The sequence below is a fragment of the Nesoenas mayeri genome (assembly GCF_963082525.1).
Source record: "Nesoenas mayeri genome assembly, chromosome: 15".
Lineage (NCBI taxonomy): Eukaryota > Metazoa > Chordata > Aves > Columbiformes > Columbidae > Nesoenas > Nesoenas mayeri.
The window spans coordinates 9,065,390-9,092,008 of record NC_137559.1 but is presented as its reverse complement, the minus strand read 5'-3'; the positions used below and the strand labels follow the sequence as shown (position 1 = coordinate 9,092,008).

General features: G+C 56.9%; 4 protein-coding genes across 7 annotated transcripts in view; 3 read left to right on the top strand and 1 right to left on the bottom strand.

Annotated features, from left to right (window-relative positions):
- Positions 1–10,309, top strand: part of RAB40C (RAB40C, member RAS oncogene family) — a 32,973-nt gene extending 22,664 nt beyond the window's left edge. For 2 of the 3 annotated variants that reach the window (XM_080353811.1, XM_080353812.1), the window contains exons 5-8: positions 4,773–4,850; positions 5,258–5,480; positions 7,006–7,200; positions 7,290–10,309. In XM_080353811.1, the coding sequence (XP_080209937.1) occupies positions 4,773–4,850; positions 5,258–5,480; positions 7,006–7,200; positions 7,290–7,513 (720 nt within the window). In that variant the 3' untranslated portion in view covers positions 7,514–10,309. Of the gene's footprint in view, positions 1–4,772; positions 4,851–5,257; positions 5,481–7,005 lie in introns of all 3 variants that reach the window. The other variant, XM_080353813.1, reaches the window with a different exon arrangement.
- Positions 10,310–14,147: 3,838 nt separating this feature from the next.
- Positions 14,148–16,704, top strand: WFIKKN1 (WAP, follistatin/kazal, immunoglobulin, kunitz and netrin domain containing 1; the record flags this gene model as incomplete). Its single annotated transcript, XM_080353974.1, has 2 exons — positions 14,148–14,375; positions 15,214–16,704. The coding sequence occupies 2 exons, from the start codon at positions 14,148–14,150 to the stop codon at positions 16,702–16,704; spliced, it is 1,719 nt and encodes a 572-aa protein (XP_080210100.1).
- A 691-nt stretch (positions 16,705–17,395) lies between these two features.
- On the bottom strand, positions 17,396–20,713 carry METTL26 (methyltransferase like 26). Its single transcript, XM_080354088.1, has 6 exons — positions 20,416–20,713; positions 18,638–18,800; positions 18,440–18,499; positions 17,987–18,054; positions 17,668–17,746; positions 17,396–17,588 (listed from the first exon to the last, which is right to left on the bottom strand). Exons 1-6 carry the CDS (start codon positions 20,622–20,624, stop codon positions 17,541–17,543), a joined length of 627 nt encoding a protein of 208 aa, XP_080210214.1. The 5' UTR covers positions 20,625–20,713; the 3' UTR covers positions 17,396–17,540.
- A 1,906-nt stretch (positions 20,714–22,619) lies between these two features.
- On the top strand, positions 22,620–26,246 carry MCRIP2 (MAPK regulated corepressor interacting protein 2; the record flags this gene model as incomplete). 2 transcript variants are annotated; one of them, XM_080354059.1, is made up of 5 exons in its annotated part: positions 22,620–22,750; positions 22,858–22,939; positions 24,709–24,836; positions 25,065–25,166; positions 25,803–26,246. In XM_080354059.1, exons 1-5 carry the CDS (start codon positions 22,699–22,701, stop codon positions 25,871–25,873), a joined length of 435 nt encoding a protein of 144 aa, XP_080210185.1. In that variant the 5' UTR covers positions 22,620–22,698. The 2 variants fall into 2 exon arrangements, with proteins under 2 accessions (XP_080210185.1, XP_080210184.1); XM_080354058.1 differs by lacking the exon at positions 25,803–26,246 and having other exon boundaries at positions 25,065–25,315.
- Between the last annotated feature and the right edge of the window lie 373 nt (positions 26,247–26,619).

The window sequence follows — 26,619 nt, the reverse complement described above, 5'->3', positions numbered from 1 at the left end:
CTTCTTGGTTGCTGCAAACACTCTACCTGCCTCACGTCATTTTCATGGGGGTTGTCCAGCTGCTGGAGGAGTCCGCCTGCCTGCCAAAATGTTTATCAAAAGCTCAGTAACAAATAAACTCCACAATGTGTTATGCTGTTGGGAGAGGATTTGGCAGCATGGTGTTGCTGCCCATGAGCCAGGGTCCACGGTGCCAGCTGGAAATCCGTGACCAAACATAGGTCTGAAAGAGCAAGCAGGAGAGACGAAGTGTTCTGGTTGCTTTCATGCTGGATCTTTTGTTTATGGTTTACTTCATCCGATGGGCCAGAAAAATCCAGGCTAGGGGTATCTCCCAGCCTTCTTCAGCAACAGCTTTTTTCCATCAGTGGAGAACACCAGTGAGTGATGCTTTCCTGGCCACACTGCGCTGAGGTCTTTGGCAGTCATGCGAGCGCTTGCTTCCCCCAGCCGCGTTCTTGCACACTTGTGTGAGTAGCTGGAGATCCAGCTCCTGAAGTATCTGAGAAGCCTTTTTGGAGAAATCTGCTTTGCACTGCTGGGTAAGCACGGTGCTTCTCTGTCACTTTTAAAAGCTTGTCGCTGATAAGCCTGGTCTGGCACCTGCAGCAAGCAGACAAGGCTGATACTTTTTCCCCCCACCCCACTTGATTATGTGGACAGATCTTTGTGTAAGGTCTTGCTGAAAACAAGTTTGGTTTGTGGCAGAGTAAGCGTCCACAGGTAGCACTGGATACAACAACAGATGATCTCTCTGTGTTCCTTGTTCACTACACAGTGTACTCATGGAAATTTCTATCACTGGTATGCTCAGGGTTGTGCCAATCCCAGCAGTGTGGGGCAGAAACAGAGTGGAAATGAACTTTGAAAATCGATTGTGAAAAGACCCAAGACAGATCTGGGGATGAGTGCACTTGTCTTCCACCTCACACAGAAGCCTGTAGGCTGGTTGAGGAGAAGAAGAAGAAAGGCTGTTGGAGGGTTGGTGTGGGGTCCAGAAGACCCTTGGTCTGAGAACCCTGAGTATGTAGCTTTTTACTTCTGTGCAGCAGGCACTTGGGGTACGTGACACAAAGGTGCCTTGTGAAACTAAAAATTGAGGGGTATAGAGATGTGGTACTGACAGCCAATCTAGGCACTTAGAGAACAATTTAGGCTGTACGTGGGAAACTGTTCATTTGTCTAGCTGAGTAAATTAAAATTCTGTGCACATTATTCCAAAGGAGACTTAAAGAAAAGGAAAAAACCGTCAGCTCTTAACTTGGAACTGTCTGCAGAGCCACAGCCAGCTCCCTGTCTGCGTGCATGTCTGTGTTCTGTTCTCTCTAGGGCAGAAAATGGTGATGACAAAAAGTATTTGGGATGTGTGCTCCAGAAACGTGGTGTCTGAAGCATGCCAGTGCTACTTGGAAGAAGTACGAGGTTATCTGGCAGCACCACAAGCTGGCCAGAGGCTTTTAAGACCGTTTCCTCCATCTTCTACTGAGTTACAGTAATGCTGGTCTTAATACTGGTGCTGGGAAGGATGTGGGGACAGGAGCAAAGCATTAGGCAGCTTGGCCTTGGTGTCTTCTGACCCTTGGGAAGCTTTTCTTGACAATATTAACTCTAAACATGCCTGCGTGGAGCGGTGTCACGACTTGGGAGGGTAAGCTGGCAGACAGTGCATCTCTTCTCGCATTTAGCAATCATGGCCTCGACCTTCCACCCTGCTCCTGAGAACCCGGGGCTGCCTTTCTACTGTTGTTTTATCCTTAGTCCTGTTTAAGAAGATCCAGGCTGCTGCTGCCAGCAGGCTTAACAACTCTCTCTTCCTAGTGCATATTTCTGGCAGAAGCAGTCTTCACAAACTGCGCTTGGGTCTGTTTCTCTTGGCTAAAGGAACCTGTCAATCCAGAAATAAAATAAGTAGATTTTATTTAACTTGCTGGCAGTTTGTCTTGGACGGGGGTCATCAAACTTTTTGTTTTGTTATTTCCTGACTCTCCTTCATTCACATGTACAGCTTTGGAAGCCAGAAGTCGAAAAAAATATAACAAAAAATGAAACGAAAGCTCAGAGTATCTTTTTTTATTATTTTTTTTTTCAAAATACCTACTACCAGGATACATATTTTAAGCATATTTCTTGATTTGGTTCTTGAAAGCAGTATCTTTGGGATGGTGGGATTTTTTAATTATGAAAAATCATTACTACTTTTGTATTTTTTTTCCTATTGAAACTTAGAACAAACTGCTTCTCTTCTCCTCCAAAACAAAAACAACCTCCAATTCTTTTTGAATATGAAGTTTTTTGACTGTTCTGGAAATGACACTGCAAATAATTATGGACTTTATAGATATGAGCTCTGAACTTTCCTTGGAGGAAACTGAAGACGTATCTGCTCCCCACACCCCACAAATACTTCTGCAATTGTGAAAACTCATCGACAGGTCCCTCAGAAAAACCTTAAACCCAAACTTTGCAGGGCTTGCTCTTCATGTTGGGCTATTGAACCTGAAAAACAACCCACTGTGTATGACATACCTTTCGTACCTTCTCCTCTTCTTTTTGTGTATTTGAGCCTTTCTGCAGATGGTACGAGCGCAGAAGTGCAGATGTTGGAGGGCCAACAAGAACAGAAAAAGCAAGTTTTGCCTGGAGAGTGACTGCCTGGGGTGGAAGAGCCGTGCAATCAGGCTGGGGATAAAGCCCAAGAATCAGAATTGTTCTGATCAAGACTTTTCAAAAGGACAAAATTGGGCAGGCTTCATGGGAGCGGCTTATTATGAAAGACCTGCGAGAGAAAGGCAAACAACGTCGAGGCACACCCAGCGTACTCCAAGGCTGCTTTTCCAAGTGGGGCGAACGTTTAAGTGCCAGCTCGAGACATTATTATGAGGTTTCTGAGCCCTTGTGGCTCAGATGCCCTGGTGTTTATCATTCCTGTGTCTTCTGGATCTTATACAGTTGATTATTTTTTTTATAAACTTGAGGTACATCATGTCTTAGTACACAGCTTTGGTACAGGCTTTGCCCAGTTGATCAGGGGCTTTGGCAGCAGCAAACACGGTAAAGCTGTGTTTCAGGAGGACTGCGTAGTTTGTGTTTCCCATCTGTGTAGTGCTTTTTCCACTTCAATGAATAAAGTAGCAACTTCACTGGTACGTGAGGTACTTGATGGTCTCTGACTTGTACCAGGACAGACGCTGGGCAGCTCGTCAGCTCCCTCCTTCACTGCACGGTATGTAGGCATCTCCTTGGGAGGACCAGGCTGCCAGCTGAGCCTTTCCTTTGCCAACTTAAGATCTCTTTTGCTTGTGCTGGGGACTTGCCGTAGGGGTGTCTGTTCCTAGAGGATACCCCTGATTCAGAGAAGACTCGTTCTGCCAAGTGATCTATTCTCCTGGAGTCAGCTCGGGCTGGTTTGGTTTGCCCTTAGCTCAGTCTCACGGCTGCTGTGTTACCTTTCATCCAGCACTGTGTTCCCAGCTGGGCTGCCTCCTCTCACAGCACCAGATCATCTGTTCTTCCACAGTGCCCGTTTCAGAGCATCTTCAACTGCGATTCTGTGAAGTAACCTTGAAGTGCCCGTTGTCACTTGAGATGTCCTTGATTGCAAAGAAAAGAGTGACAAGAAGTCAGAAAAATAACGGGAGAGGAGCAGAAAGGCTGCTGCTTAAGACAATTGTTTAAATGCTGTATGTGCCCAGCCGGTACTGAGAGGCAGCTCTTGATGCGTTGACTTGTGTGCCTGCAGGGCTATGCATAGCCTACTTTCCTTGTGTCTGTCCTCAGAAATACTTTGAGTCAAGGAAAGCTCACTCAGTAGCAGCTGCTGTGGACCCGGCTGGTGGCTGGCTGGTCCAGTCGTGATCCTGAGCCCTGCTGACCGGGCTCAGGGTGAGCGTGGAGACCCTCCGAGGTGCTGCTCCATGTTGTCACGGCTCATGCACAGACCTGCCTTGGGTTGTGCCTGTCCTGGCGGCCAGTACTGTTATGCTGCACCTTGAGAGGTGACTGGGAAGTGAGTCATGGATGTTGGTGGCGTTAGGGAAGACGGATGTGGGTCTGAGGATGCTGCAGGCACCTCTCCTTTCAGAAGAAAGGGTGGTGGGGATGGTCCTACAGTGAGACCTTCGATCTCACCCTCTGGGCTTTGCCAGCATTGCTGTGCTGTTTGTTCCCTGACAGTGTGGCAGTGACGATTAGCAACACCAGCTGCCTTTGGCAAAGCCTGGTGTGGATCCCAGCCATGAGATCTCAGTCTTGCAGAGATGCTGTGTTGCTTATCAGCATCTTTCCTTGCCAACAAAGGGACAACAGCATGAGACAGGCTCTGGAGAGGGGAAACATGCTGAAGATAGGTGTGCTTTATTAACTTTGCCATGTTCTGCTACCATCCTACTGCTGAATGCAGCTGTTCTGCATAAGGGGAAAAGAAAAAGACTGTTCCTGTGTCAGTGAGACAGGAGGACGGTGTGTTTTGCTCCTCCAGGTACACAGTCACTGAGACAGTTCCTCCTCGTTTGTAGAGACTGCTACTTTGGAAATGATTTGAGGGATATTCAAGCCAAAACAGGTGTAAAACTTTCCCTAATTGTCTGGGACTGAGTTAGTACAGACCTGTTGTCTCAATTTTTGCCCTCGCAAGCACAAAATAATGCAGCTGGAACAATGTTCTGTCCCTTAGCCTTTTGGTTTCTGCATATGGAGATTGTCTTTCAGGTGTGTTTCCCTTTCATTTTGCCTGCTATGAAATTTCCTGATTGCTTCTGATTTTATTCCACCAGGGAATTCTCTTGGTGTATGACATCACTAATCGCTGGTCCTTCGATGGGATAGACCGATGGATAAAGGAAATAGATGAGGTAAGTTGAACAGAAGAACACATGCAGTGGTCTATAGCAAAACTTTGGGGAGGTATCACCTGAGGTGCCACTTCTGCTATGGGGACAAGAGGAGAGGAAACGATGGCAGTCTGCTAATAAGCAAAGCAAAGGGATAAGTGTCCGCCCTCCCCTCTGTATAAATCTGCAGTAGTAGGAAAGAGCTTGGGAATGATCAGGGAAGGTAGGAACGTCTCCTCTAAAACACATTGCGGAAAGGTTAAATTAGTCTTCCTCGTTATTTAGTAATACTGCTTGGCAGTCGTGCTCGGTCACAAAGCAGTTTATTTCTTTCCCCTTCACTGCTATTGCAGCTAAGCAGGACACTGGGTGTCAGTTGCCCTTACTAAGGACAAACCACGATTTCTCAATTTCTTTCCTTTTTCAAGCATGCTCCAGGTGTCCCCCGAATCCTGGTGGGAAACAGGCTTCACCTCGCCTTCAAGCGGCAGGTGCCAACAGAGCAGGCCCGGGCTTATGCAGAGAAGAACTGCATGACGTTTTTTGAGGTCAGCCCCTTGTGCAACTTCAATGTCATAGAGTCCTTCACAGAGTTGTCCCGTATCGTACTCATGCGGCACGGCATGGAGAAGATCTGGAGACCCAACAGAGGTCAGTGGTGAGGAGGATGCTCAGTGCGGGGAGGGCATGAGAGCTGGCTGGGCGGAAACGGAGGGGCAGGACTGACTGCCTGGGTGGGAGGTTTGTTTATTAGGAGCTGTGGGATCTGAAAGCACCTGACATGGAGAAATGCCTCTCGTCAGACAAGCTGAAACTGGGCCACAACGCGCAGGAACCCAGCGGTGAGGGATGGGCAGCTCCAGAGGCAGTTCAGCATGTCTAGGATTTGAATTGCTCTGGGGCATCCTGCACCTCTCCACTTATTCTGAATGAGGCTGAGAGCAATTAAGCTCACAACTTGAAAGTACTTCAATCAAACGGCTGTGTGGGATGAATCGAAGTGTTAAGCAGTTCTGTCCTTGCCCTTGCCTGAGCCTGTGTCTCCTGTTTGGGAGAAACCTGGAGGCAGAATGAGCCCAAGGAGCTGAAAGGAACTAGATTGCATCCCTGCTGTCAGCGTGCAGCAGTGGGCTGGGGTATTCCATATATCCAGGCACATGTGCTGCAGTGTGGCAGACTGAGCAGAGTCCACATTATGTCTCACCCTGTTGTGTTCAAAGCAAAATAGTCTGAATTCTCACCTTCCTGACTGGAGGTAGCAGCATACCCCACTGGCAGCCTGAGCAGCAGGAGATCTGTGCTCTGGGGGTGATGTGACTTTACATGGATCCTCAGCTCCTGCTCACGAGGGAGGGAAAAATCCTGTTTGTCAGCCCCAGTCACCAAATTATCTGCCAGGGCTCCTGACCTGGCCGCCATCCCGCTGTCTGCATTTCACAGGGAGATGGAGAGCAGGAACAGGGCTGCATTCACAAACCTCTTCTGAACCTCTTCCCGGGGCAGGACTTGTACCTGCTGGCTGCCTGCCGGTGAGCAGCAGCGCGGCTTTGGCGGCAGGCTGGAGGGGAAAGCTTGCCCTCGTGTGGCCGCTTGCTGGGAAATCGCCTTCAAGCCGACTTCCCAGAGCAGGCCCACATGATGGACACTGAGCTAGGAGGGCGCTGGGAAGCCTGAAAGGGCAGAGCCTTCTTCTGCCTTGGTGGGACCTTGGCTGCTGCAGGCACTTTGCAGAGAGCTGGCTTGTGGCTTCTGCTCCCCGAGCAGGTCCCAGGTGCAACTGTCCTGCTCCAGGCCTTGCTGGCCCTGTTCCTCCTACCCTGGGCATGTCCTTCTGGTTGTCAGATGATGGCCTGAGAGCCCAAGTGTCTGGCAGGAACGTGAGCAGGGCGCTGCTGGTCCCGGGCACTGCACAGAGAGGAGGGGTGGCAGTGCCGAAGCTGCTGTTGCCATCAAAGCTGGTGTCTTGCAAAGCATTAATCCCTGAAGGCAGAGCTTACTTGGGGTTTCCCAAACTTCTGTCTTAATTAATCTGCTCCCTGTTCAAGGCTCCTTTGCAGTTATTGTTAGCTTATCTCCCCAAAGGAGCATCAACTGTGCAGCATAAGGAATAGTTGCGGGGAGAAGGCAGCCTTTGAAATCTCCTGGCCCTTGACTGTCTGGTCTTTTCTCCCACCAGTGTTCAGCTTACAGGACCTGTGCTGCCGAGCCATCGTGTCCTGCACCCCAGTCCACCTCATCGACAAGCTGCCGTTGCCCGTCACCATCAAGAGTCACCTGAAATCCTTCTCGATGGCAAACGGGATGAACGCGGTGATGATGCACGGCCGCTCATATTCCTTGGCCAGCAGTGGGGGTGGGAGCAGCAGCAAAGGTAACAGCTTGAAGAGATCCAAATCAATTCGTCCTCCCCAGAGCCCCCCACAGAACTGCTCGCGCAACAACTGCAAGATCTCTTAGCAGGATGGACACGCCGTGAGCTTCTAACGAATCCACACCCACCCACCGATGTACAGCTGTTTGCACACTTAACCCTTTTGGACTGGATCCTTTCGGATGGGCTGCGGTTGCTTTTTTCCGATGGCGAGCACAAGCGCTGGGAGTGTTCTCACGTTTTGGCTTTGCATCCGAAGCGTGGTGCCGGCTGGGTCTCGCAGCGCTGGCGGGGAGAGGACTCTGCCAAGTGACCCTCCAAGAATGCTTTGGGCTTTGCCTCTCGGCCTGGGGTGGAAAATTCAGCAGCTGCTGGGCTGGGGAGGGGGGAAGGGGAAAAAAAGCTCATCCAGTCTCAATGGAGAAATGGATTTAATGGAAGATTGAGAGGCTTAAGGGAGTAGGCAAGGAGAGTCTGTGCTGCAACTTTAACTCTTGGACTCCTGAACAGATTGCTGGTGCAATAGTGATTATTGGATGTAGGGAAAAAAAGAGAAGAAATGGGGACAGGGGCTAATGACAGTTTAATGACAGTTTTCACCAGGATGTTAACCTGCTGTTGCCAAAAAAAAAACAAAATCAAGGCAAGAGCTGGCCAGTTAGCAAGGGGAAGAAAGCAGCCTGCTTGCCTTCGTTTATGTATGTAAATATTATACATATATATATATATCACTTGTTTTTTAAGGGTTTTTTTAAGAAGCAGTCAGGGAAAATTTTATGCAGCCATGTAAATACAAGCACTGGATTAACTTGCCCAGTGTCAGCAAAAGGAAAAGAGTGGAGGATTTTCTGATGAAAATATCCAAATGCTTTAAGAGACTTTCAATCACCACCTGGGCTTGTGCTGGGTTTTTTTTAAAGTACTACATATGCAGAAGGAAAGAACAATTCATGTGTAACATACCCCAAGCTGCTTTATTCCAGTTATTCCCTAAAACATGTGAGTGCCGAAGGGAGGGTAGGATGTCAGTGGATCGAGGGGCAGAGCGGAGAGGCTGGAGTCTTGGGGTTTGTTTTCAGCAGGCAGGATGAAGAGACAGCTCTGAGGTCAGACCGATGCCTTGCTTGCTTTGTACCTTCTAATCCTCAGCTGACTGGGGACCGAGGAGCAGAGGATGGAAGCATTGAGCCTAAAGCAGCAGAAAAACACTGAATTTTGTTCCTTATCACTGCAAGACCTCAGCCGTTGCTTCCAGAGCCCTCCATCCATGGCACAGCCCTCTGGACCCTGATGTGACACCACCCTGTGCGGCAGCACCTGAATCTTGACCGCTTCTTGCTTTGCTTTTCCAAAGACTTTCTGCCTGAGCTGGTGCTGCTGCGGCTCCTGCTGGATGAAAGTGGGGAAAGGACAGAAGCAGTTTTTCCCGCTGGAGCGTGAAGGAGCAGGGACTGGGAAGGTGAAAGAGGTTTGTGTAGAAAAACAGTGATCCCCAGGTCCTGTCGTGGCGAATGCGCTTGGCTCTCATGGCAGTGCCAGGAAGTGGGGAAAGCAAACGGCTTTGCTCTGTAGGACCGCTCCTGGGTTTTAGAGGGGCAAGAGCTTGAGATGTGATCGTGCTGTGGGAGATCATGAGTCAGGCAGGGGCACGTGCTTCCCTGGCTTCATCCCATGGCTGAGCTGTGCTGGAAATTCACCTGGAAATAACACCTAACCCTTATTGCAAAAGCTAAGCAGGGCGTGACAGTGGGACTAAGCTATGTGAACAGATTCTTGTAGGTGGCCAGGATGTGTAGATGGTGAGTAGTGTGGTAGAAAGTGAACTGCTTTTCCTTGTGCGGGGTTGGTCTGTCCCCAGCGAGGAGCCCAGCTGGTGCAGTGCTGCCATCTCCCTCCTGCTGTGAGCAACACCTCTAACTCTGGGCTCGCTCTTCTCCCCGCCTCAGCAGCTTGTTGCATTGCATGGGCAGAATGAAGCCGCAGTGGCTCCTGTGCGGTGGACAGACCCGCTTTGTTCAGGCAGCGTGCGGGGGCACATCCCTCCATGTGGGACATCTCCTTCCCCTCGCTTCCGAGCCGACCTGGGAGGTGAAGGAGCCATCCCCCTCCCTGCTCTGTAGAACAAAATACAGTGCAAGGGTAGGTCTCTTGGCTCGTCTCTCGCGTGCTTTATTGCCCAGCTTAAATGAGTGAGGAGAGAATTAAACCCCAGGCAGATGGAGGGAGAGAGAAGAATCCTTTGTAGTGGTGGTTTGGCTCAAGAGCAAAGCCGCAGCCGAGCTTGGCGCAGAGGCTGGGGGCTTTGGAGAACCTGTCTGGGATGGCTGGCACCTGTTTCCCATCACTTAACACAGAGCAGAAGACAATCGCTGGCTCAGCAGCCCGGGGATATACGGCCAACAGGTGATGGAGATGCTCCCCGGCACCCTAAAGGCGGCTTCTCCTGGAAAACGTCATCTGGGCACCGCGAGGCCCCTTCGCCAGGCTGCTCCCAGTGTGTGGGGCGAAGAGGGACGAAGGTTTCTTTCCTGAAATCACAAAGCTGCTGCATGTCTAGAAAAACTTGATGTACCTCTGCTTGGTTTGGCTTTGCCACACATGACACCTCCCCATGCCTCTTTCCCTGTGCTTGATTTTTTTTTATTTTTAATTCTCTTTTTGACCCTAAAAGCTGTCAGCAGATCCTGTCTGGAGTGAGGATGAAAGATTTACCTGGAGCAATTGCTCAGCAAAAATCCTTTTTTTAATTTAAAAGGAAAAGATTCTTGCATCTGATGTCAACACTAGTGTGTAGCTGCTCTCCAACACTTGTACCATTCCTGAGTTGTTTTTTTGGACTGTCCTTTTATTTTTTTATTCCTTTGTACAGTCAATGTTGTTCAACTGATTATACATGGTTTTGTTTTGTATAAATTAAAGTCTTTTTTTTGTTTCGAACTACAGATTATAAGTGCAGAAGTATCAATTTTTTGTGGGGGCTGGGGAGAAGATGAAGGGAAAAGGTGGTAGTTTTGCCCAAAACTGGGGAATTGGGAGTTTCTTATGGAGGTCCCCACTGCTGCTTCCTTATTGGCCTCAAAATAACTCATGTTAACATCAGATTGCATTTTCTGGAGGGTCTTAAAGTCACAGTTCCTGGATCTGGGGTTCTTTTTGTTTTGTTGTGGTGTAGGCTACTGTGTTTTCTTAATATCGTAGGTAGCCAGGCTCCCATCAGCTCACCATGGGCTCACAGTTCCCGGTTCACAGCCATGGGTTTTGCAAGTACTGTTGAATCCTTAAATTGTGTCTCTGGGCTGTGGCAATCTCAGGGGGAGAGGAGCAAGTGCTGCACAATGCTCGCCCGTCCTACCCAGACTGGATCAGGCTGGAACTCAGCCTGGGATAAATGTGAATTTGAAATGAAAAGGTGCTGCCCGGAGCTCAGAGCACCGGAGTTGCCACCGGGGTGTCACTGGGGCCGGCAGCCCCTGGGGAAGTGGGGGATGGAGGGAAATTTCTCCTCGCCTGATCCATTTCTCTCTTGCTCCCATCCCACCTCCACTTGACCTCCCTTTTTCCCTCCCTGCTTGCTTCCCTAGGATCAGATTTTCCACTTCGTACCAGACTGGCCACGCTTGTTTTAACAGCCTAAGTAGTAATTGCCGAGGCTGGGAGGGGGCAGGGGGGAAATGAGATAGTGTCTGCAGCCTGGAAAACCCTGGAGCTAAGGTGGAAGCCTGGTCAGCGGAGAGTCACGGAGACTTTGGTTTTTTCCTCCTTTTTCAGGGGGTTTCTGGAAGCGTCTGTTCTCTCACCAGCAGAGCCAAAACAAAGGCTGTATGTGGTTCCAGGTGGGTCCAGCCAGCCTGCACTGCAGCTGTCTGGGCTCCAGAAGAGCCGTGCAAGAAAACACTGCATGGCCTGCGTGTCGGGAGAAAGGCTGGAAAAGCTTTAGGGCTCCCTGTTCCTTGGAGAAAGAGGAGGGAGCAGGTTGCTCTGGGCTGGTTCAAGTCTTTCCCAGTTGGGTGTGTTTATCTGAACCCATCTTCCCAGTTCAAGGGGGTCTTGGCTTGATCCCACTGTCCTTTGTGGGGTTGTACCTTACAGGCTGTGAAGAAGTGGGAACCTCCATCTGACTGCACCCAAGATACTTGAAAACGAGGGTGCACCTACCCCTGGGTGCACTGGTGGGGCAGGAGCCCTCGTCCTGGGGTACAAGGTGTTATCGGAGCGGGGGACATGGCACTGTGCCTTTTCCTCCGGCATGGGGTGCTGAGCTGCTTCCTGTGTTCCCTTGTCGTGAAGGGAGAAGACAAGCCATAAAAGTCATGTCTATGTCTGGGATCTTTAAAAGTGACCCAGAAAAATCCCTGTTTTGGGGAGCAGTGGGTGCCTGGTTGCGCAAAGGTGAACAGTTTGGGAGAGACTGAAGTTACGGCTGGTTAAGCTTTTGCATGATGCTGTATCATGGGCTTGGTCCAGGGTGGGGAGAGTTGCTTTTTCTTTCATCTTCGGCTGAAGCAGCCAGGCGGGGGTCCCCAGGCGTGGGTGAGGCTCTCGAGTCATAGGGAGCTGCATTTCCCACCACGCAGCATCCAGCATCCCTGTGGCCGACCTTTCGGCACCACGGCAAAGATTCCCGGCAGACACTTGTCACAGCCTCGCTGCTTTTGATCTCAGCGATGTGGGGATGAGGCATCTCAGGCTTCATGTGGAACTCGGGCCACCCGCTGGGCTGCTCCCCCGGCTCTGGAGAGGGGCTGCTGGGGCAGCACAAACCCCAGCACCAGCATCTTCTCAGACTGTGTTGCTGTGACCACATGGACCCCAGTGTGGGGATGGGTAAAGGCCAAGCTCCAGGTATTCTCTTCCCCCCCTTCCCTCCTGCACTAGCATCCTTGAAAGGACCCTGGGGCACCACAAAGCAGCTCTCTCCTCCCGGGCTGCGTCGCTGGGGAGCGAGCTGCCGTGGCAGCCTGCAGTGCTGCCGCCTGGCCGGAATAAGGGGGTTTGGGGACAAGGGGTCTCCACGCCTGACGCTGCTGCAGACAGCTGGTGTCTGGGTTGGCTGGTGGGTCTGGGGGGCTCTGGGCTGCTGGGGCAGGCAGGTTACAGCCCCCAGCAGCTCCATGGCCGTCCTGATGCAATTCCCTGTTTGCAAAACATCTCACTAGCCTCTCCATGGGTGTCCTGGGGCAGCGTAACCTCTCCTCCGCATCCAGGGCTGGCCAGACCCCTGGGCAGCTGCTTGCTGGTGAAACTGGGGTCCCTGGGCACAGCCACGGGACGTGCTCCAGCCCTCCACACAAGGTCCCAGCAAGCTGATGTGGGGTCTGACCCTGCTTTGGGATTTCGGGCCCCTGGGTAGCCCCGACACAGAACCTCCGGCAGCTCAGCCCTTTGCCGGCCCCGCTCGGGAAGGGCAGCGTTGGTGGCTGCAGGTCGCAGCGCTGTGTCAGCGGCACCATCGGGAGGTCAGCGTGCCGGGGCAGTGCGTCTGTGTCCGGCTTGCACCAGCGTGGGGGTGTTGAGGGCCCCCCAAAACGCCTGCTCCAGTGCAAGAGGGCTTTCCCTGGGAGCCGCAGGCAGGGCAGCACCGAACCATCACATGCCAAACCACCTTTGGGGTGCAGGTAGGTTTTGTTTTTCCCAAAAACAATATCAAGAAAAGTCTCCCTCCCTTTTTTCTGCCTTCCCCCCGTGCCTCAAATTACAGCCCCGAATAGGGGAACCTGGAGGTACTGAGCTGCACCCTCAGGGCAAAACCCCCTTGGGTGGGTTTGCTGCTTCCCAGGATCTGCAGACCCCCCTCAGCGCTGAGACAGATGGGCCACGGCTCTCGCTGGTGCTGAAGGAGTTAATGCTCCCAAAATGCCATGAAAGGTTCCTGCTGCAGGTCAGTCTCCACCAGGGATTAGGGAAATCTGGCCCGGGAGCCAGGGCCGGCTCCTGCCAGCTCAGGGCCGGCTGCGGGACGTGCTCGGGAAGGCAGCGGCGGGATTGAAGCCCAGGCACAGTGCGCCGGAGCAGCCCTGCCAGGGTCTGGCACGGCCAGGCGCTGCCTTCCTACTCAGTTTAAAAAGACCAGCCATAAATCAGTGGTGAGGGAGGGCTGGAAGCTGCTGCCGGGCCGGGTGAGCCCCTCCACGGGATCTGGGTGGGCACCCATCCTGCCACGCTGCTGGGCGAGCAGGGGTCCCGTGCCGGGCAGCGATGCACGCTGCTCACGGGATGCTGGCTGGCGAGGACGGATGAGCAGGGGGCACCCGTGTGGGGGCTGCACCCTGCTCCGGGGTGCAGGGCTGCCTGTGCCCAGCGGGTGCCAAGAGGCTCCCAGGGCAGCCCCACAGCGGGGGCTCCGCGTGTGTCCCCGCTGGCAGCCCTGCCCGAGTGGACAACAGGCTCTGGCTGTTTTCTCATCCTGCAGGAATTCAGCACCGTGGGCTGGGCAGTTGTGGGTTTTTTTTGTGCCCCCCTCCTTTCACTCTCCCTCTTTGGAGACTTTCCGCATTCTGCCTTTGATCTCCCCCTATGTTTGCCCAGCCGATCGCTGGGCTCGCCGGGGTTAGAGGCTGAGGTCAGCGCCTTTCCCATTCCAAACACCCAGAAACATCAGTGGGAAGGGAGGGGATTCAGATTACAACCTTCCCGTCCTCCCCTTCCACCCCACTCGCCCCGCTCGCCGGAGCAGGGGATGGACTGAGCCACACTCACGGAGGGACACCGCTGCCACCGTGTCCCCAGCACCCGGAGAGTCAGGCAGCAGCGATGGATGGAGGTGGCGGGCAGCATCGCTGGCGGTCCAGCAGACACGGGATGTGCTGAAGGCCAGAGGTTTGGTCCTCTCCTCCTCCTCCTCCTCCCCTTTGTCCCCCCGCCCGCCTTCTCCCTCGTCCCTTCCATCCTGAATGTGATTTATCCCAAGCCCTCGCCAGCGAGCCAGGCCGGCAGCGTGGGGTTGCCAGATGCCTCCTCGTGGGAATTTCGGCCGCCCTGGCCGAGGCCGGCACGCCGGCGGGCGGCAGCGTGTCCCCATGGGCATCGCCCTGCTCCTGCCGTTGCTGGCGGTGGCGGCCGGGCTGAGCCTGCAGCCGGGCAGGATGCGGCACCTGGGGGTCTGCCCCAACCAGCTGAACCCCAACCTGTGGGTGGATGCACAGAGCACCTGTGAGCGGGAGTGCCAGGCTGACCAGGTGAGTGGTGGGACTGCGGGGGGCAGGGGGGGTGTCCCCAGATCGGACAAGGGAGATGCTTTGGTCCCATGCCCAGTGGTGCAGCCCATTCAGTTGTTTCAGTGCAACACGCTCAGACTGGCTGCAGCTTCGTCCCCCAAGACCCTTCTGTTGGCAGACGCAAGGGGTGTCCCGGGGCCACTCCCTGGCCACCCAGCAGGCAAAGAAACTTCTTGTAGCCACCAAGTCCCACCACAGGCCATACCACATGGCCAGGATACCCTGTTTGTGCGCCCCAAGGATGCTCTCACGCAGACAAAGGGAACAGGTGTGCTGGGACAGGGCCCCCCATTTTGGGCAGTGGACAGCCCCCCCAACACTCCCTCTGGTTTCCCCTGAGAGCAGCAGCCCACCCCTGGAGCGGGATGCCTGTCCTGCAGAGCCCCAGCTCTGGCTCCGCAGTGGTGAGCAGGGACACAGCCACCTCTGACTGATTTAGGGCTCCCTAAAGGGAGTGATCCCTTTGCAATTCATCTGTGTAACGAGTTCTGCCTCCACTCAGCCAACAAAAGCTGAGAGGGGTGAGACTCTGTCTGCCAGGGAGAAGGGAGCCATCACCACTGCAGTGCACCCCTAACCGTGCTGGCGGGGGTCTGGGGGAGCTGAGGGTGGGCTGAGCCCACCACAGCCACTCGGGGTGGTCCAGCTCTCACCTGGAGTCCAGCAATGCTGAGGGTGCACAGGGCTGTGCAGGGGACACCTGCCCAGCTGCAAGCCCCACAGGGCGGGTGGGAGCAGCACCCACAGCTACAGCACAGCAGTGATCCCCCTGCCTCCCCATCTCCTCTTCCTCGGCCAGGACTGTGAAGGCTTTGAGAAATGCTGCACCAATGTGTGTGGGCTGCGGAGCTGCGTGGCTGCCCGCTTTGCTGACGGCAGCCTGCCGGAGCTGGCGCTGGCACCGGCAGCCTCGTGTGAGAGCTTTGTGTGCGCGCAGCAGGGCTCCGACTGCGACATCTGGGACGGGCAACCTGTCTGCAAGTGCAAGGACCGCTGCGAGAAGGAGCCCAACTTCACCTGCGCCTCTGACGGCCTCACCTACTACAACAAGTGCTACATGGACGCCGAGGCATGCCTGCGCGGCACCCGCCTCACCACCGTCCCCTGCAAGCACATCTTCACCTGGCCCGACACCAGCCCCGTGCCCCAGGAGACGACGGCGCGTCCCACGCCGGGAGCCGGCCCCGAGGTGCCGGTGCCCCCCGCCCTCTACAGCAACCCCTTCCACCAGTCGGTACGTGCCGGTGGCACCGTCAGCTTTCGCTGCGACGTCAGCGGGCGCCCGCGGCCCGACATCACCTGGGAGAAGCAAAGTGAGCGGGAGGAGAACTTCATCATGCGGCCAGACCAGATGTACGGCAACGTGGTGGTCACCAACATCGGCCAGCTGGTCATCTACAACGCCCGCCACGAGGATGCCGGAATTTACACCTGCACAGCTAGGAACTCCGCCGGGCTGCTCCGTGCCGACTTCCCGCTGTCGGTGCTCAGGCGGGAGCCGGGGGGGACCCCGCGGGCCAGCAGCCCCCAGCCCTTCCCCAGCGCCGAGTGCCTGAAGGAGCCGGACCGGCGGCGGTGCGAGGCCCTGGAGGTGCGCTGGCACTTCGATGCCAAACAGGGCGCTTGCCTCACCTTCCGCTACGGGGGCTGTGGGGCCAACAGGAACCATTTTGAGACCTACGAGGAGTGCCGGGCTGCCTGCTTGGGCAGTGCCCGTCCCACCTGCCTGCTGCCCATGGTGCAGGGTCCCTGCCAGAACTGGGAGCCCCGCTGGGCGTACAACCACCTGCTGAAGCAGTGCCACTCCTTTGTCTACGGCGGCTGTGAGGGCAACACCAACAACTTTGAGAGCAAGGAGACCTGCGAGGATGTCTGTCCCTTCCCCAAGAGCCTGCAGTGCAAGGCTTGCCGCCTGAAGAGCAAGATGGTGCTGAGCCTCTGCCGCAGCGACTTTGCCATTGTGGGCCGGCTGATGGAGATCGTGGAGGACCAGGACTCTGGCATCGCCCGCTTTGCCCTTGAGGATGTCCTTAAGGATGAGAAGATGGGCCTCAAGTTCTTCAACATCAAGTACCTGGAGGTGACCTTGACCAACATGGACTGGAGCTGCCCCTGCCCCAACATGACAGCGGAGGACGGGCCGCTCATCATCATGGGCGAGGTGCACGACGGCATGGCCACGCTGGACCCCAACAGCTACGTCCGGGCAGCCAATGACAAGCGGGTGAAGAAGATTTATGAGCTCATGGAGAAGAAAACCTGTGACCTCCTGAACCGCTTCCAGGACTAGGAGAGAGCCAGAACACGCTGATGTGGGGGGCACAGACCTACCATGGGGGGAGGGAGCTGCAACCAGAGGGAACCCCACACCAATGCTTGTTATGTAGGGATTACCACTGCCATGTAGTTCCCCCCCAAACCCATGCTAAGCCCCAGCCCAGCTCCTACCACCCCTGTAATTTATCAGCTGCATGCCCCCCCATGTACTCCCCCAGCCAGCAGCAATAAAGGACTGGGTCAGGTTGCAGAGGGGTGGGAGGTCTGCCAGGACACCCCTAACCACCCCCCCTGCAAAAAAACCCTTCCCACCACACCAAACCCCCCAGACCCAGTGTAGCAACCCCCAGGCAACACCAGTGAAGGATCTGACCCCCTCTACTGGTGCTGCCAGGGCTGGAAATGGGGATGCATCCCCCCTATTGTCAGTGCTGAAAGCATCAGGAAGCTGCTGGGGGCTGACTGGAAGGATGACGAGTCCCCTCCACTGTTGGCATGGTGTTCTCCCGGCAAACTGGCACTGAGCAAGAAGTCTCCTCCATACCCAAGGGTTCTTTGCCCCCCTGCCTGTGTCCCCCGTGGCAGCCGCCGAGGCTTCTCTAGGACAGGCTGGGGCGCCTCATTGCAAAGGGAGCTCTGAAGGGGTGGGGGGAGACAGAGCCCCCAACCCACCAGACAAGCCTGGCTGGAGCGAATGGAGAACTGTCCCACTGCTGCCGTCCCCATCCCCAGCTGGCACCAGCACAGGGAGTGTGTGACGCCTTGAGGAGGTGTCAATGAGCTGGGGCAGCCCTGCTGGAAAGGTGCCAGGAGATGACAGGAGGTGCTGGGAGGTGCCATTGGGGCAGGTCACTGCTTGCGGAAGATGAGACACTTGTTGTTGGCTGGCATGTCCACCTGGAAGCACAGAGCTTGGGGTCAGGGTGGGTCCCCACCAGCACAGGGACTGTCCCCCTCCATCGACCCCAGCACCTACCATCCTCTCCAGGAGCAGCCCATTGGCCTCGGCCAGCTGCTGCAGCAATGCCGTGTCCCGAAGACCCCAGGCGGGATTCCTGCACGGAGGGAGCCTTGGGTCAGACAGACAGACAGACGCCTCGCCCCCACACTCTCTGAAGCATCCCCATCACCAGAGGGTACCCCCAGTTGGTGGGGGTGCTTTCCTCAACCATCATTTTAGATCTCCTCTTGAAGGACCATGCAGGGAGGGAGCTCCCTGGGGCTACAGGCAGGACAGGCAGCATGAGCAGGACAGACCCCCAGCAGCCTCAGGACCCACAGCTCTCCCTTCCTACCTCTGCCTCAGGCTGCGGTCAAAGTCCACGTTGCTCTGGGGGCTGATCTGGCCGTCCACGGCATAGGGCTGGGGGGACATGAAACTGCAGGCATGAACCATCGTGTGCCCCCGACTCCCCCACAGCCCACAGGTTGCTGTCCCCACCACACCCAGAGCCAAGTGAGAAGGGACATGGCCCCTGAGAGTGACCACGGGTCTCATCACCCCCCATGGGCCCCTCGGACCCTGCCCTGGATGAGGCGAGGGAGGACAGGTTCCCTCCTGTCCTGGGAGCGTGTGGCCGAAACAGCCCCATCCAAGGCTCAGCGCCTGCCCTGAAAGCCTGAGGCCCCCACTAAAGCTGAGGCCCCTGCTTTCTTCATCCACCCCACAAGCTGTGCCTGGAGCTGCCCTCCCACCTGCAACCCCCCAGCAAGCCCAGGAATACCCATGCCCGGTGAGCAGCACCCACCCCATAGGTGAAAAGCACACCTCCGGGCTTCAGCAGCACCCCAGCACCCTTGAACAGGCCCTGGGGAAAGAGAGAAGTAGGGAACAGGTCAGGGCACTGAGGACACCCCCCAAGAGCCCCCTCCTTGGGTTTGCAACCACCAAACCAGGGAACAGGGACCAAGCAAGGGCCAGCGTGGCTCCATCCTGCCCTGCTCACCTCAGTGCACTGCAGCTCCGAGATGTGCATCATGTTGATGCTGATGAGGAGGTCGAGGGTGTTGGGTTGGGTGCCTCCCCACATCTCCCAGCTCTGTGAGACATCCAGCAGGATGGGGGGCAGCATGTTGGGGATGTGCATGGCCTCCGCATACGCAGCGATGCTGTGGACACCAAACCTCACATCAACCCCAGCTGGGACATTGCCTGTGTCCACCACTCGCACATCCCCCCAGCAGCACTCATTGCAGGCAGACCCGAAACCTGCCTGCGCTGGCTGCCAGCAGCATCTCCTAGGTGGGCTCTCTGATATCTAATAATAAGGTTGTGCTTGCAACACAGCTGGGGCAATGGTGGCTCTGCACAGGACAAGGGGCTGGTGTGGCTGAGCTCTTTGCTTCACCACAGGCAGCTGGGGAACTGGCAGCAGCCAGGTAGCCGGCAGCACACAGACCAACAGACCCCAGTGCCTAAAATTTCCCAGTTCACTCCTGCCTCAGCAGGGCAGCCGGAGCACACTGCCCTCCCAGCTGCCTGCACACACGTGCTGACGCTGCCCGCGCGCTGCCTGCACCCACACGCCCGTGCTGCCCGCATGCTGCCTGCAGCACCCCCAACACCCACGTGCCCTGGCTGCCTGCACGCCACCCAGCGGGGCTGCCTGCAGTGCTGCCTGCACCCGCCAGGACAGCTGCACCACTACCGGGTGATTTTGGGGTGATTTACACCCTTTTTGGCACAGTTACCAGCCAGATCTCAGTTCCCAAGGCAGTACTGGGATTATTTTTAACCAGGGCAGCGGGTGCCACGTGTCGCTGCCTGAGAGGTGACGGGTGGGAAGGACATCAGCTGCTCCCTCCTTGGACAGGGGAGAATTTTGGCACCTCCCCACCAGGTTTATTTTATTATATTTTTTTTCATGAGGGAATTCCTCCCCGTGCTGCAGAGCTGAGGTTTATTTTTGTTTCCTGAATGGAAACTGAGCCCTTCCAGCCTGGTGCTGCAATGCCTGGAATGAGCATTTGACTGCGGCCGGACTCATGCACATCAACACAGAGCAAATAAATACAGCTCGACATGGCTCACCAGGGTGACACCGTGCCGGGAGCGGGGTGTGAGCCACCCACCGCATGGGTGGGAGCCATCACCAGCATCCTCTGAGCGGGGTATTAGGCCTGGTGTCACCACGGAGCATTGCAGCCGAAGCTGCTAACGGGAGAGGGCGAACGCTGCATGCTGGGTGCTCTGTAGGCAGAAGTTGCTCTGTAGCTGGGGAGGCTGTTAGGGAGTTGGATGGTGGGGCTTCTCCGGGAAAAATAAAGTACTGGGCTGTTTAGGAGTTGGATATTGGCGCTTTTCTGGAAAAAATAAAGCATCAAGCAGGAGAACCTGGGCTGTTTGAGAGTTCAATATTGTTTTTTTCCTGGAAAAAAAACAGGGCATCCAGCTGGGGAGCCTGGGCTGTCCAAGAGGTCAATATGGGGTCTTTTCTGGAAACAAAATAAGCATTTGAGAGTTGCATATTGGGTCTTTCCTAGTAAAAACTAAAGCACTGAGCTGAGGGTCCCAGGCCATATAAGAGTTAAATATTGGGTCTTTCCTGGTTAACAATCAGCACCCAGCAGGGGAGCCTGGGCTGTCCTAGAGCCGAATATTGGGATATCCCTGGGAAAAAATACAGCAAGAGGCTGGGGAGCCCGGGCACTCCAGTTGCAGGTCCGTGGGGTGGGGGCTGCAGGCGGGACCCCCAGGAACCCCCACCCCACGCTCCCCACTCACCTCCGCAGTGCCTGGGGGTCGATGTCGGAGGGCTGCCAGCGGGTCTGCGGCAGTGCCTGGGCGAAGTACGCAGCGTGCAGCCCCGCGCCCGCCCCCACCTCCAGCACTCGCAGGGCGCCTGGTCCCGTGTGGGTGTCGGAGCCCGCGTACTGCCGCAGCACCGCCAGGATCGGGCCCTTGTTGCGCTCCGCCGCCGCCGGTGCTTGCATGGCTGGAGCGGGCGTTGGTCGCAGTGCGGGGACTACAAGTCCCAGCCGCCCCCACGGGGTCCCGCCCCCACGCGCCGCGGGTGGAGCTTCCCATGGGGCGTAAAAAAAAGTAAAAAAGCAACGTAAAAGAACTTGCGCCGCCCGGGAATCGAACCCGGGTCGCAAGAATGGGAATCTTGCATGATACCACTACACCAGCGGCGCGGCTAGACGCTTGCCTGCCCCGCCCGCACTCAGCCTTCCCACCCGTGATCGCGGGGCGGAGCACCAAGGGAGCGTGGGGTGGTGGGTGCTGCCGTTCACTCGCCACCCGTGGGCCTTTGCCACCCTATTCCCACCGCCCCAAACAGGCCCAGGTTACTGCTCCGCCCGGACACCCCAGGAAAACGAAAGTGCATGGGACACTCTGGCCGTGGGCAGGGGGACGGGGACAGCAGGGTCACTCCACAGGAACGGAGCGAAATCCCCAGACTGTCTGCAATGACTCTCACTAACGATGGACGCCTGGAAGTATCCAACCGGAGCCCGAGGCTCTGAGGTCTGGGACTTCCAAGCACGGAAGGGTTTGGGGCTGCACCCACGAGCACCCAATGAACCTCAGGCAGGTGTCAGGTGGGGAAACTGAGGCACAACTCCCTTGGTGTCAGGGTAAGTGACAAGCTGGTGGTGGGGTTCCCCTGGTCACAGTTATATTTAAGCACAGTAACAAGGGTCACATGCGCTAGGACTGGGGGGAGTTGCATGGGGACTGATGGCTGTGGGGTGCACCCCTGTGAGCCAACGGCTGTTGGGTGCACCCCTGTGAGCCACCCATGGGTGCCCAGCACCTGGCAGGATCGGGCTCTGCTTTGCAGGATGCTTTTTTAGGGGGGGTCTAGCACCCTCACTCTGGCCTGGCAGTGTTTTGCTACTAAGGCCACATGTCTCACAAGGTGGAAGGGCCAAGGTCACCTGTGTGGGGTGGCATTGCTGCCCCCATAGCAAGGCTGGAGCATTCCCAAAGACCTCAGTGGGTTTGTCACACAGCCGGTCCCCAAGACCCTGTGTGCCAGCCAGCCATGGGCAATGGTGCAGGGTGGCCTGGGACAGGCTTGGGGTCACCTCCCAGGCCTGCACCTCCGGCCACGTGGGGAGACCTTGGCACACCTTCTCAGCTCCGAAGGTCACTGCAATGGCTGGGACATGGTGGGGTGGCCCACGGCTCCTGGGCGGTCACAGCGTATGTGGCTCCTGCCACTGTGGCTTGGGGCTCAGTGGGCTCATTCCAGCGCTGTCCCCACAGTGGTGCCACCACAGCTCCTGCTTCTGCACCCCTTTGCTGTTCACTGCTTGGGTCCTATGTGTCCCAGGAGTGACTCCTACATGTCCCCTGTGTGTCCCGGGGCTCTGGTGTCCCCGTCTCCCGAATGTCGCCGGGCATGTTCCCTGCATGCCTGTGCCTTCCTGTGTCCCACGTGTTTGCTGTGCCCTTTCTCCTACTTGACCGCTGTGTGTCCCCACCTCCCACGTGTTCCCTATGTGTCACATACATGTCCTATGCGTGTCCCCACTTCCCACATGTACCCTCTATGTGTCCCCCGTGTGTTCTCTGTGTGCCCTCCACGTCCCACATGTGCCCATGTGTCCCGCGTGCCTCCGCATGTTCCTCCTATTTGCCCTGTAACCCGTGTGTCCCTACATCCCATGTGTCTGCTACATACCCCACGTGCCTGTTCCCACACCCCCCGTGTGCCCCCGAAGTGTCCCACGTGCCTCCCACGTGTCCCCCACACCCCCAAAGCACCTCCAATGTCTCCCACGCCCCCAAAGCGCCTCCAGTGTCTCCCACCCCACCCCCCCGCGCCTGTCTCTAACACCTCCCACGCGCGCCTTCCACCCGCCCCTCACACACCTCCGCGGGTGCCCCGCGCCCCCGCGCTCCGCTGCCCCCACGGGCCGGTCCCGCGCGGGCCCTTTAAGGGCGGGGGGGGCGTGTCGCGGCGGCCGGGCCGGCCCGTTAAAGGCCCGGCGAGGGGCGCGCGCCGCACTCGGGCGGGGGCGGCGGGGCCGGAGGGGCCGCGGCCGCAGCCGCAGGATGTACACGCTGACGCGCGGCCCCAGCAAGCTGGCCACGCAGCGCCGCACAGGTACCGGGGGCGCGGGGGAAAAGGGGGTGCGGGGGCGTGGGCGTGGGCACCGGCCCCGTCCCGCTCCGCTCCCCCGGTCCGCCCTGACGCCCCGCCGCTGCCCGCAGGTCCGACGCAGCAGGCGGTGGAGAGCAGCAAACTGGGTGAGCTGCGGGGCCGGCTCCAGCCCGGCGCCTGGCCCTCCGCCAGGTGAGCCCCGCGGCGGCGGCCGTGACCTTGGGGAAAGGTTACCGGGGCGGCCGGGCCGCGCTGCCGGGGGAGGGGCCGCGGACGGCGCGGGGCGGGCGACCGGGGACCGTTGGTCGGTGCCCGCATGCTGGGACGTGCGGGGGGTTGCAGCGCTGCCAGTCCCCGCTCGCTTTCCACGGAGGCTGTCCACGCGCGGCGTGGGCCGCCCCTCATGGTGGGGACTGGAGTTGGTGTTCCCCCGCTCCCCGGTGCGGTTCGGGCAGAAACGGCTTCCGAACAGCACCGGGGTTGCGGGATCTGCCAGCGGAGGAGCGGGCGAAGTGCAGGCAGCAGCGGGCTGCCCGCCCCGGCGAGGCGGGCGAGGGGGGGCCGTGCTGCCCGGGCTGCCAGAGCGGGGCCGAGGTTGTGCAACGCCCCCCGGCCGCCCGCGGGAGGCACCGATTGCACCAGCCCGCGGGCTGACCCGGCGCCGGTGTCACCGCCGCCTCCACGGGGGTGGCAGGTCCCAGCTGCAGCCCCGGATCCACGGAGGGTTTGGAGATTCTCTTGTCCCTAAAGGATGGAAGGACGGGGAGTAGCTTTTGGGTGAAAGTCCCAGCATTTAGCAGAAATAAGCTATTGGGCAGGTGTTGGAGAGGATGGAAGGTTCTCCTCAGGAGATGCTTTCTTGGCTGGACAGCTGGGGGCAAACCCCAGGCAGACAGCGCAGGCAGCTCTGTGCTGTGGGGCCTGTACGATTCTGCCCGTTTCCTCCAGCTGCAAGAAATGGATGAGAAAAGCCTCCCCTCCAGTTCCCCTCCTACCTGGGATTTTTCATTAATTGACTGGTGTGGCTGCTACCACACTTACCCTCCTTTAGGCAGGTTGGTTGAGCATGTTCCTGGCTGCCGCCTGCCCGGTGCCCCCCCGGCCACGTGCGGTTTGGGGTGTGTTAACCTGCCCTGGGCTCTGCCTGCAGAACCAGCAGGGGAGGTGCAGGCAGGGGCTGCCTGTTCTTGGTCTCGCCTGTCCTGCAAACTGTAACCTGCCTGCACTCCCGGGGCCCCTTAGACTTTGTCCTGTGAGAAACGTGGCTGTTGCAGATGGGTTCTGCCCTGAAGCTGGGCAGAAAAGCCAAAATACTGAAGTTTTGCATCAAATGTGCCCACAAGTCTCATCCCAAACCTTTCATTTTGATCTGCTTGGCTTTGCTGTTTCCAGGCTGAGCCTGATTTGAGTGCCCTGCTCCCAGGAGGGGATCCCTGGTCTGAGGAAGCCTGACTGGCTCCCAGTTGGCAGAGGGCTTCATCCCAGTCCTGGGGTACCTTGGGAATGTCTTGGGGGCTGGGACTGCTCCAGCAAACCCAGGTGCTTGGTCTGCAGAGGATGGCACCGCAGTTCATCCTCCTGCCCAGTGCCCAGCTGGATTTCACTTTCATTTTCCTGATATTTCAGCAATTTTGGTGGCAAATTTATTTTAGGGACTGCACTTGGTGCCAGGACTGGAGGGTGGGTGGGAGACAGGTGGCCTGTACTTTTCCCTGGGCAGCATCCCTGACACCCTTCCCTGTGCAGGAACCCCTTCTCCCTGGGGGCTGGATCCCTTTTGGTCCCCTCCCTTGGGGACAGGGCTGGCTGGCTGTAACTGTGCCCCAGTCTTGCCGGGGCTGTGGTTGAGTGTGCATGCTGTGGGGCAACCTGGGGCAGCTGGACAGCCCCTGTCCTTGCTCCAAACTGTGGTGAGAAGAGCTGCACATACCCCCTTACCTCCCACTTGCTTCCATTGACAGCCCAGCCCAGAAACTCGTCTTCAACAGAGTAAATGGCAAGAGGCCGCAGGTGCTGCTGCAGCAGGTCTCAGCCCCTGAGGAGTGCTACACGCTGGCCCATGAAGAAAACGTCCGCTTCATCTATGAAGGTGAGGGCAGAAGGTCCCTCAGTGCAGGCACCCACTTGCTGTCGTGTCCTGTGGGGCTGGAAGACATGGGGTCCCTTCTGAGGCAGCTGCATTGTGCTGGGGACCTTGGTGGCAGGGATAAGGTCTCCAGCCTGGGCAGCTGCCTCCCTTCCTGCTCCTCTGCTGTGGCTCACCTGGGCTGGGAAATCCCCATCCCCAAATCATCCACTGCCTGTTCCCCCCTCCCAGCCTGGCAGCAGGTAGAGCAGCAGCTGGACGGCAGCCGGAGCGGGGACAGTGCCTGCGGCCCCGTGCAGTATGTAGAGAAAACCCCCAACCCCGGACTGAAAAGTAAGTGGGAAGCAGTTGTAGCACTCAGGGGTGCAATGAGCTGGTGTGGGCTCAGCTGGGCACCCGAGCAGGGCTGCAGTGGGAGGAGAAGGGTAATCCCAGTGCTGATGTGGCAGAGGGATGGGTTGGGTCTGTCCTGCCAATGCTGAGGCTGCTCAGGGAGATGCTGGTGGCAACTGGCCCCTGGCACAGTGTCCCACCATGCCCTGTTGGAGGAGCACAAGCAAGCAGGATGCCCTGTTGATGACTCTTCTGGAAACAGTGCCTTCTTCAGCCACCAAGGTGGGTTCAATGTCATGCTGGGGAGTAGCCCCCCAGGTCCTGCCCTGGGAACCTGCCTTTCCCAGGGCCAAGCACAGGACCAAGCTGGAGTGCAGCAGGCTGGGGACATTGTGCTTCTCTGATGGGAGCTGGAGCAAGGGCTGTGAATGCAGCCTGTGGGCTCCTGCAGCGACCAAGAAGTCCCCAAGAGAAGAAGGTCCCTGTAAACCCAGTCTGGCCTGGGCATGGGAGTGGGAAATTCTGGGGCCTCATTTTCCTGGTGGCAAATGGTGCAGCTCAGGGGGGACAGCTGGAGCTCTGCTTACTCTCCAGCTGTTCTGCTATGCTCTTTTCTCTCCCTCCCCTCTTTTTCAGACTTTGTTCCCATTGACCTGGAGGAGTGGTGGGCACAGCAATTTCTGGCCAAAATTGAAAACTGCTCATAAAAGGGAAGAAAGGTTTGGGTTGTTTTTTTTTTTTTTTTTTTTTCCTCTTTGTTTTTAAAAGAAACAAAGCTAAGAGCATCTGGTCAGAACCCAGAACTAGTGGCGTTTTTGAACCACATTTTTAAAAGATGACCGAAATAAAGTGACCCTTGCTGCGAGGCCAGCGGGACCGGACCACAGCCATGCCCAGCCACATGCCCCCTCCCTGTGCCCAGTGTGGAGGAGCAACGTGTGGCCCCAGCCAGGATTCCTTAAGTGCCAGTTCTTGGACCGCTGCAGCTTCCAGCTCCCAGGGACACTGCGGTGCTGTGCTGGGGATGAGGGAGCCCCACCTGCGGCTCTAGCCATGGGGAGGACAGTGGGGTGCTGTAGCAGGACCACCCCAGACAATAAAGCACTGAAACTGCCAGTGGAAAGGTGCTTGTGCCATGGGGAGGATGCGTTTGCCAGGAGGTGGTGAAGCAGGTGGGGTGCAGCATCGTGCCCGGGCTGTGGCGTGGAGGGTGGGATGCTTGTGGTGGAGTCCCAGCTGAATGGGTACCATAGCACTCTGGAGACAAAGGGCTTGGAGTATCTCATCTCCCTTGGAGAAGCATGTCTGTCTCCCTGGACTCATCCAGGGGCTGGTGCTGCCTTGGGTGTACATTTGGGATGGGCGGGGGGGTACATATGGGCAGCTGCAGGGGACACAGGTAGGGGCTGAGCATGCTGGTTGTGGTTTGGAGCCAGGGTGCAGCATGTGTTGG

Excerpts from the sequence above, each read along its gene's own strand:
- METTL26 (XM_080354088.1), bottom strand. The coding sequence starts at position 20,624 with ATGCAAGCACCGGCGGCGGCGGAGCGCAACAAGGGCCCGATCCTGGCG. Across the intron at positions 18,500-18,637 it reads CGGAGCTGCAGTGCACTGAG|GGCCTGTTCAAGGGTGCTGG; the intron begins GTGAGCAGGGCA and ends CTCTTTCCCCAG. Across the intron at positions 17,747-17,986 it reads GACCGCAGCCTGAGGCAGAG|GAATCCCGCCTGGGGTCTTC; the intron begins GTAGGAAGGGAG and ends CCCTCCGTGCAG.